We start from the raw sequence: 10,643 nt of genomic DNA on the forward strand, positions 1-10,643 counted from the left end.
AGAATGCTCACTAACCCCTCATTGCCCTAACCCTCATGCCATCGTTTCTTCATTCTCAGCACCATAACCACCACCGCCACCCAAGATCAAACCTTCGTACTATAGTTATACCCAATCACAGAGAGGTAGAAAACCCTTTGATATGTACCCGATTATTTCCACAATTAATAAGAATCGTGAGACCCACCGGAGATTAAACTCCAAACATAAGCAATCGAAGAAGAGAAGAAGAAAGCAATCGAAGAATTATTTCCTTGCCCTTGCAACACTTAAATCCAAATTTTGATTCTTAAACTTTGGTTGCTAACAACTTCTATATAAGATAACCGTTTTAAGCGTTCCACGTGTCTACAAACTCGTATCGACGAGCTCGACAACTTTCGTGAATAAAGTTATATTGAAAAACTTACGCATTAAAAAGTCAACTTTTAGAGTCGCTACACTTAGTACGACTCTCGTAACGAGTAAAAGTTAAAGGTAACACAGTAAGAAAGGGCAAAAGGTTCGTGTTGTATCAATGAATTTCAACTCAAATAAATGAGTACATAGATCTTAAGATTAACGCCCATAGAGATGAGTGTAGAAACTCAAACATTCAAATTAAAGTCACGATTGCGACGCATCTACAAGAAACAAGGGGTATATTGGTTTCGAATGAATGAAATTATTCAAGTATGGAACTGAAATTAGAAGGGTTGTGATATATGTGGTCATAAAATAATCGATGCAAAACTACGATTCTCATGATCGCACCCAAACCAACGGTGTACATAGACGACCACACAAAATCGATTAACCTACCTTTAAACAATAACGTGACGCCTCTAAGACCGTCACACAAAAAAGTCGACCAAGAGGGGAATCATATCCCTCGTTTGTCTCATCAGCGGTATAAGAACAGCTGGAGAAGAGACATGAAAAAGGCTAATATCGCCCAATAATATATATATATATATATATTCAAAAACAACAACTTTAAGAAAAGCTTAGTTATTGGTTTGCCAAATAAACCGCATTAATTTGAGATAGTCTTCAAATTTTTTTTTTCATCCAATAAACCTGCTTGATGAATTCCAATTCATTTTAGATCTTGGTACTGATGACATAAAAAGCTCACAAGTAACGTCTACCTCTGGCTTACATGCCATCACCATGGTATGGCGATTGACCATTTTTCCTATATGAGCACATGAAATATAGTTAGAAACTAAAACGTGCAAATAAATGAAGAAATAATGGAATACGAAAAAAGAAAAGGAGAGAGAGAGAGAAGATAGAGTTTAGCCGAAGAGGCTTAGTGGGCTCGGTAGGGCAAGCAAAAGGCCCAAATTGACCTAGGTCGAATTTTGAATGATGGGTCTCGTCTGAGTTGCGAGGAGGGCCTCGTTGATCTAATATGACTAGATGCACTAGCAGGGTCGTCGGGGAGGCTCGACGAGGTCGAGTATGGAGAGACATGCATGGGTAGCCAGACGAAGGAGCTCTACGTCTTCGACATTGCACGAGTCGGCGACTATGATGATTGGGTTGAGGTGGCAACCAGAAATCCGACTTCGGGGCACTGGCATTTGGGCTAGGATGACGACGGATTCGGGGGACTCGACGAAAATTGGAGCGGCGTCAATAGCAGGTTGCTGGCGTGTGTTGACTAGCTAGGACTGTAAGTAGGCTCATGCCGCTCGTATTCAACTCGTGTTCGGCTCGCTTTTAGCCCGTTCGGCACAAGCTCGTAAAATTAAACAAGCCGAGTTTAAACCCAATATTTAGCCTGACGTTGAAAATGAACCGAGCTTAAACAATAAGTATTTGGCTCGTTCGACTCGTTTAGCTCATGAGCTAGCTCTGCCTTGTTAAAAACTTGGCTCATTTATTAATTAAGGTTGACTTATTAACTTTTATATTATATATAAAGTATAATTTTTATATGAGAAAAAATATTTAAAATATAATATTAATTTCAAAAAGATGAAAATATTTATTTCTAGAATAATTAGTTAAAGACTTTAAGTCATATAACAAGTTTGATTTGTTATTTTTAATTTATTACAAATACAAGAGATTTTGTGTGATACTATAACATTAGATTTTATATTTTATTTTTAATTTCTGAATTTTAAAATTTTAATTTCGTATGATTCAAACCGGCTCAATTTTTTGAGTTCGATTTCATCTAATAAAATTAGCTGGTCCGAGCCCAGCTCAAACTTTTTCAAGCCGAGCCGAGCTTGAACATAAATCACAAAAATCAAATTTTTCTCGGCTCAAAGCTCGATCAAATGAAAACGAGTCAAACATTAACAACCTAGTATTCGGCCCGGCTCGGCTCATTTACACCCCTACGAGGCTACGACTAATGCCAAAGAAAGTAGATTGCCAGAGTAAGAAATTTCAGGGTTAGGGTTTTATTTTTCTGATGGTGGCCTCGTCACTCAGACACTTTAGAATAAAATACTGATAACGTAGTGCAGAATGATCAAAACGAGAATAATAACAATTTATTAGAACATAACTAAACTCTTTATTGATGGATAATAGAACTTATATATAGACAATACAAATTTATTATATTAAGACATAATCTACTCCAATAAGAAAACTTACTTAGATTAAGACACATAAGAACATAACTGTAATATCCCGGAACAATTCTCAAATAGATCAGATATGCTGGGACATGCACACCACTAGGTACCAATGGAACACCCCAGAAAGTAAACTTCCAAGTCAATCACATGATCTAGAGGGTCATGAAAAATAATTGAAGCGCATTCTGCTGCTAGAATTGTTTAACATTCAACCAAATTATCCATACCAAAATTCCAAATCATAGGGATAAGACACTGATCTGTAGTTCTGTACAATGCAAATGCAAGAATCGAGGATTTCAAAATAAGCTACTTTAATCGCGATCTAGTGGATCGGCCAACCCAATTCGTATAATAGTTGAATGAATTAATACTTAAATGAGAACTTCATAATATAGCATATCTACCCAGTAGGCTAATCCATTTCAAGTCTAGAATGAAGTTGAATAAGCCTACGTTCATGTGTTTCTGTAAGGCGATAGAATACCTTTCACCACTAGTTTTTCATTTGGGTCTATACCACTAATTGGATCATAATCAGGACTAGACATAACCAACTCTAATATAGGTGTATCCTAATATGCATGTTCTAAGTGCTGTTAGCCCCTCTTCTTTGAACTGGTTTGTAAAGCACGACAGTAACAAATTTTGAACGAAAGCGATGAGTAAACCCAAGTGCGACCACAGACCGGGGGCTCTCCCGATTCTCAATGTAAAGATGGTTGAGGGTCACATGTGGTGGCGACGGAAGAGTTACAACAGTGTCTCTGCTAGCTGGATAGCTAAGTAAGGTCTGTTGCAGGTGTGGAGGGACAATTGGTGGATCCCATGACTCATCTTCATTCGCCGGATACATATTATTGTAACTTGAATCAGGTGATTTTATAACTTCAAATCCCGCAACGGTTGCTTCATCCTGCACAGATAATTTTAAGTTAGGAGCCATTTGATGGTGGACAACAAAATCATGAAGATTCCGAGGGCTTACATAATCTTCATCATATGAGTTGTTCATGTTGAAACAGGAACTAACAGAATATCATCAACTGGAAAGATTAGAACACTGATGAACCTGAAAGTCAAGTGGTTATCCTCCTTTAGCGTACTGCATCAATATTATTTTCCATTCAAAGAAGTAGAATTCCAGATAGATGTAAATTAGAATACATTTATCCAAGCTGCCCAAAAAGCACACCTATACATGTAGGTTAGACTATACTTGTATGTTCAGAATCCTTGTCACAAAAAAAATCCCTAATTAAGTGGTCACTACTATTGACCTCTATTATTTTACATATGACATACGAGTCGCATTATTGAGGAAAATTGTATTTGAATCATGGACCCCAGATACAGGGTTAAATGCTTTTGACCACTAAAGGTCAAGCTCCCCTAAACAAATGTCAATGTTGAGTTTGATCAATCGTTTCAGCTTTATTCTTCATACAAGACAGTATTAATCTCTCAACTGTCTTTACCTAATTTGAGGATCAGCACAAACTGTGTCCGATGGAAATCATAATAGCAAAAGATAATTACTCCACAGTACTACGAGTATACTATTGGTTTTACCTTTCTAAGATCATAGAAATGAAAAGGACCAAAGCTGAAAATCACCAACTCATATTACACCAACAAGCCTCAGCTGCATGTTAAAATTGATCAGGGTAAATCAAATGAAAATAAAATCTTTAGGAGCTTTCTGAGCTTTTGGATTGATTAAGCACCCATGTTCCTATTCCCATTTGTTGATCCAACTCAGAAATTCATACACATCATACAGTTCTTCACTTGGTGTCCTTTTTACTTTATGCATTATGAAAAGATAAAATTGGTGATACATATTAGCTACATGATGATGAGTTCATTTAAAGGTATAGGCATACCACAAGCTGGTTTACAATCCAAAAGGCAAGCAGTATGACTTTTTAAAAGTTATACCACTACTCAAGAATAATAATAAGCAGGATGCTCTTCTTTGATTCTTACTGCATAGAGACAATATCTAGAACATCAAGAAATAACAGCAGAAAATAAAATAACAGATACCCTTGACAAAGTCAGAACAAATAACACCTTGGAATGAAAGGATCCCACTAACACAAAACTGATTTTTCTTGATTACCATGTGACACACCTTTTTTATTTTAGGCATAAAAACATAAAACTTTTCAGAAAAACAAAAAAAAACTGAAAAACAGACAATAATGTAAAACCAAACACATCTGGATCAAAGTTATATTGGAGCAGGGTGTTTGACAGAGATTTTAAAGAACGCAATCACTTTTTGGCTGATCACTAGTCTACTCATCCCTGAGAAGCATCAGGGACATCTTAATAAACAGAATTTGTAATTTCTGCCGAAATTTTTTCCAACAGTGACAGTACAGAAAATAACATTTTGGGAAATAAAATACAGAGTTCATAGATATAATTGCTTTGGGTATAGGGTCTGATACAACTGATGAGTGAAAATCTGTCAACTACAAAGACTGATTTGTGTTTGACTTGTATATTTCGAATAGACAAATATACAGTTAGGATGACCATTAGAAAAATTTACAAATGAACTTCTCGATCACACCTGTTCTCTACTTTGGTAAAACAACCACTCAGCTAGAGGAAAATTATGCCCCAACAGACTAGCTTTTGTAAATGGATAGGCTGTTGACAACCTTGTTAAGGACTTCCCAAGTAGCAACAGTAATCACAATTGAAGAGTTCAGCGCATGTAATCTAAGAAAAGCCCTAAAGAAAGAGAAGAGAAAAGATGCATGCTCAAAGCTTGGTGAAGGGGATAGGAATACGAGAAAAAATACAACATGAAAAAAGGAAAGCAAATCTTAGACATAATAATTCCAAACTAAGAGGAACTAATAATCTAGACCCAGATCAGTATAAGATTATCACACAAAGGCCCTGTAAAAACCATTCAAACTTAACACAATACTTGTGTTTAACATAATCATTGTCATCCTTTAAAAGTCTCCAATCGGTGCAGTCAATGACTACCAACATCAGCACTGGAGAACCTTAACTGATCATTACTTAAAAGTGCTGCTACTGAAGTGGAGAGTACAAAATTGAAACATCATGACACAATCACCATTGGTTTTCTACTGAGGTTGAAAATGTACAGAATAATATCCGATCACGAAAAGGCTCTGTTGCTTTACTAAAGAGTAATAAAGCTATTAAGAAAGTGATTTAAGTTTCAAAATTTTGTCCATGACATGAGGCTCACAGATGTTATATTGTACATGTTTCCAGGTACATATGTTACAGTTGATTGTCAAAGAATGAATAAACGCGACAGCCGACAGTAAAAACTTATGTCTCTTTGGGCACAAAATAAATCTTATAATCATCTTTACTTCTAGTGTAACCTACATGAAAAGCAATCATTCATGTTTCTTACATGCATAAACACATTTATTCCTGGTATGCATTGCCTTGGTATTAACCTTAGTCAGCACATATTCGCGTACAGATTAAGTACAGAGAGTTTTTGTTTCATTATTCAGGTGGCTTCAATTCAATAAGAAATATCTTGTGGCTTTTGGAAATGATAAATGGTGAGAAGAAATACTTCATTTCAATGAAGTGAATCTTTCTCTGATAGATATGTAGAAGATTAAGACCCAAATTCAGGTCAAAATATTTTATGTGGCTTATAGAAAGGATTAATGGTGCTACGAAAAACTTCATTTCAACAAAAAGTTCTTTCTCTGATAAATATATAGAAGAATAAAACCACAATCGAGGTCAATGGCTGACCATTTGTATTGTAGATAACAAATTAGGGTGTAGAAATATAATCCAAGCATGTGGACAAAATGACAGAATAATTCTAAGTCATAAATGTAGGATGTTAGACATACTCAGAAACACTACATCCAAAACTCGCAAGTTTCACCACATGAAACAAAAACATTGACAAGGATTTCTAGGTAGAATGGTCATATTAAAGCATGAGCAATACCGTGCTATGATCAATTAGTAGCAAAAATAGCACATTCAATTTCCATCTTTAAGTGCAGTACTACATTCAATCCACTACTAGAGAGGACGACCAATTAGAAATGGTTTTCCAACTCAACATATTTGACTTTTAAGGATCATTTGCAACAAAAATGTAGGAATGGTAAGTTCATAATAAAAAATCATTGTGTATGAATTTGGAGTTCTGAGAAAACCTCAATACTCAATTCCCAAATTCCAAAACCCGAGAGGCAAACTTTTTGAAAATTTTTGAATAGGACTGACACATAAAATTCAGACAAACACAGAATATCTAGGTGAGCATAGAACACAAATAAAATAATACCAAAGCCCGTCTAATAGGATTCTGTGAGCTAAACCTTAACTATGACATATCCAAGAAAGGGTCCTCCATTAAAAGATTTGGTCAATACCAATATAGGGGGAGATGAATAGTGTCAGTTGATCAAAGTACATCTGATGCAAATTTTACTTTATTAAAATAGCCCACCCAAGATCAATACGCTCGAGCTTAGAAGGAATAGACTTACTCTTTAGTGCCCTCCAATTACCAATGGTTTCTTACTGCCCACCTTACTCTTTAGACCAACATGCACAAGTAACACTTAGTATAGCTATCCAATGGTTTCCTGAAAGAAATCAAGGAAAATATTCCACAAAACCTAAACTACCCAAAACATTTAATTGTAATCATTTCCATGTCAAATTTTAAAAATAAATAATTACACAATAAAAGCAATCACACTAGCAATAATTTTTCCAAATTCAATCCAGTCCCATTTAAAAAGGTCATAATGAGATTTCCGGAAAACGAAAAGGAATAGCTACAGTCTTTCCTGGAAAGGTGGACACTGAAATTCCAATGCTTGGAGAAAACTTGATACACTTGAAAAGGGTATTCAATTCCCCTAGATTTCAGAATGGGTTAAGATTAGGATACATCTGGGTTCAATCCTAGCTAATGTAACCAGATAAATCAGTGTGGGTCACTAGATAGTATGCACATCCTATCATGTTTTTCTAGAATTTCTAAGAAAGTATCTATAGACTGTTAATCTACCTTGTCAAAAATATATCTAAATTAATGCTTCTATATGCTACGCATGGGAGTACATTCCATGCTTCTTTCTTTCTGTTCTATTTCTGGGAGTATCGATCACAGTGACTAGTACTTGATAATTCTGCAAGTACCAACTATTTAACTAACAAATTATATAATGTGGGATCAATGATATTGCAAGAAAGACCCATGTACGATATAAATCACGTAGGAAGATAATTAGCAAAAACAAATTATGTATGCAAGATCATATAACAACCTGACAACAGAGCCAGATGCAAGATACTAAATCCAACATTTCATGTCAGTCTCTTTGACTAAGATCAACATAAACTGTCAACTAAGGTTCCAGTAAGGGCTGAAATAGCGAAATTGTGAGAGATAGCAAAAATCAAGTCTTCAGTATCTCTAATAACAATACATAATCCTGTAAAATTTTCAAAAGGCTATATGTGCAACTTTTGATACAGCTAATGGAAAGAGCATGGTCAATGAAAACTAAGAAAATTATTAATGTATGGAGTAGGGTAAATTAGAAGTCTCCTATGCAGGCTATGTAACAAAGAGGCATCTGAGTTTATAATTTAAATAGGAATTAAAGTTTCATGACATGGTTTCTTTGGGAATAAAGATAAAAGCAAAGGAGAAAAAACCTTAGCCCTTTCATGGATCTCTAAAGGCTCTAACTTCTCCTTCGGTTTGTCAATTAAAGAATGATATTGAGAAAATGATTTGGGAAACAGCTATCTGTAACCTTTGCTTATCTTTGAATACATAGATCTTCTTCTATACATGGAAGACCATTGCAAGATTATGGTGGCGATATAACTAAGATAGGACTTAAGCAGTAGCAGTGGCTCCATATATTTTAGAAGTGTAATTTGACATATATAGGACAATCATGACCATTTACGTTATTTAAATTGCTCCTTTAAAAAAAACGTTATTTACATTGCTTTTGACAAGGCAGTCTTCAGGGTTGCATTGTTCCATTCGTAATTAGTACAATGCAATCTTCAAACTACCATATTACAAGTAAAGTAAATATGTCTGAAGCATGAGTCGAACAGGACAGAGTTCTAGAAATGATTACTTCTATATAAGCACAAAATAATAATAATAACGGACATTTATCTGCATAAGTGATTGTGTTAATTAGCCGATAACTGTAAAACAATCTGTCGTAAGCTCAGATTACATCCGAATCAATTCTACCCTGGATTGTTTAAACTGTGGACTCCAAAGGCAAACCCTTTGAACTAACTTGTATGAGGACATCTTTGAACTGATATGAATTTACAGTACCACACGCAATAACAAACCACACAAGGCGCACACACACACACACACACACACACACTAAACTAACCTGACCATCCTCAGAAAACTACCTTTAAAGCATGTCTGCCATGCAATTACAGGGGGACAATAACAACATTAACGAATTCAAAGCCCATCATCATAAGCCGAAACTCCAAAACATCTCACTAAACAAACCAACAAGCTCAAAAACATACATTTAAAACAACAAGACTTACCTGACTGGCTCTTAACTCCACAACCTCAAACACCAACCAAACAGCTTCTCGGCTCCAAATCCTCCACTGCTCATCTGAGAGAGAAAAAAAAACCAAAACCCAAAAAGAATCAAGAGTCACCCAAACGAAAGAAACCATTTTGAAGCCAACCCAGAGCAGAAATAGGCTCAAGGGAATCGAATTGGAATCACATAATGGGATTGAAGAGTTGGGTTATACCTGGGCATTGGAAATGTTTGAAGGATGAAAGGGTGGAGGAGGTTAGGGAAAATCAGGGGAGACAGAGGGAGTGATGTGTTGGAATTATAGGAAAATCCACCACACCAGGCCGGGTCGCATAAGCAAACACACTACTGTGTATATTTTTTTCAAACACACAGCTGTCTCAGCAGCAAGGGGAAATGCCACGAAAAATATACTATTGCTTGTATTTCTGCAACAAGTGTCAAAAAAATATCCTTTCCTAAAGGAGAGATTCCCATTAATCAAGCCCAAAGGTTTTATATTTCCTAGTCCAGAAATTGTTTTTTTTTGTTTTTTTTTGTTTTTTTTTTTTTGCGTTTTTGAGTCCATTTGATAGGGTGTCTATGGAACGATGCCTACCATCATCCCAAATATTGGAAAATATATAGAGTATCAATCACCTATACATGGAGTTCGAAAGCTTGTGTGATTGAGATCCTACGTGACTGTGCGAAGAAAAAGGGTGTCCTCCGAATGTTTCATGAATGTGTTAACGAAATAGGTCTAAAGCTATTTATCTACTTACTTGGTACGAATACAATTTCAAAGTAGACAAGTTGATACGATGCTCTTATTTGTCACGGTCCTGAATTTCCGAATGATAAAGATTTGAATTTGATGTCATAAAAACTTTAACATAATTCCAAATATATTGAAACTATTTTATAGCAACAGTGTATCGAAACTGAGTTGAATAATACATTATTAATTTATATACACAAGTATCAAACAATTAAAAAATGTAATATTCTCTCGAACCTCACCAAAAAAACAAATGAGGGGATCCCTCAGAAGAGCCTCTGTGTAAGCTCCCGAGCCTGTTAACCCCCACCTATAGAACTATCACATACATCATCGATTTGGTGCACCGGGATTGTAAATACAAACTCGATAAGCCATACAGCTTGTATGAGTAAACCGACAAATAAACATACTTCACGAAACAAATGAAATGTAATAATTAACATTTTAAAACATGTGTACTCATGAGATATGGGCAGCCCATCTGGTTACCCCTCATGATGTACAACGGCAGACAGACTAAAGCTCTAACTGATCGTAACCAACACCCGGCCAAAGGCTTGGTTCTCGATTTTAAATGTCATCACCAAGTCCGAAGACCTGAAAACGTTCTAACAAGACTCAATGTTAAAACCACGTACAATAAAACAATCCTCACATGTTTATATCGTACTAAAACCAAGCGACTCTTGC

General features: G+C 35.7%; 1 protein-coding gene across 2 annotated transcripts; it reads right to left on the reverse strand.

Annotated features, from left to right (window-relative positions):
- Window positions 1-2,879: 2,879 nt before the first annotated feature.
- On the reverse strand, window positions 2,880-9,566 carry LOC126788862 (SNF1-related protein kinase regulatory subunit beta-3). 2 transcript variants are annotated; one of them, XM_050514871.1, is made up of 5 exons: window positions 9,405-9,566; window positions 9,186-9,259; window positions 4,158-4,230; window positions 3,574-3,657; window positions 2,880-3,501 (listed from the first exon to the last, which is right to left on the reverse strand). In XM_050514871.1, exons 4-5 carry the CDS (start codon window positions 3,598-3,600, stop codon window positions 3,175-3,177), a joined length of 354 nt encoding a protein of 117 aa, XP_050370828.1. In that variant the 5' UTR covers window positions 3,601-3,657; window positions 4,158-4,230; window positions 9,186-9,259; window positions 9,405-9,566; the 3' UTR covers window positions 2,880-3,174. The 2 variants fall into 2 exon arrangements, with proteins under 2 accessions (XP_050370828.1, XP_050370827.1); XM_050514870.1 differs by lacking the exon at window positions 4,158-4,230.
- Between the last annotated feature and the right edge of the window lie 1,077 nt (window positions 9,567-10,643).

This window comes from Argentina anserina, chromosome 3 (genome assembly GCF_933775445.1).
Source record: "Argentina anserina chromosome 3, drPotAnse1.1, whole genome shotgun sequence".
Taxonomy (NCBI): Eukaryota; Viridiplantae; Streptophyta; class Magnoliopsida; order Rosales; family Rosaceae; genus Argentina; species Argentina anserina.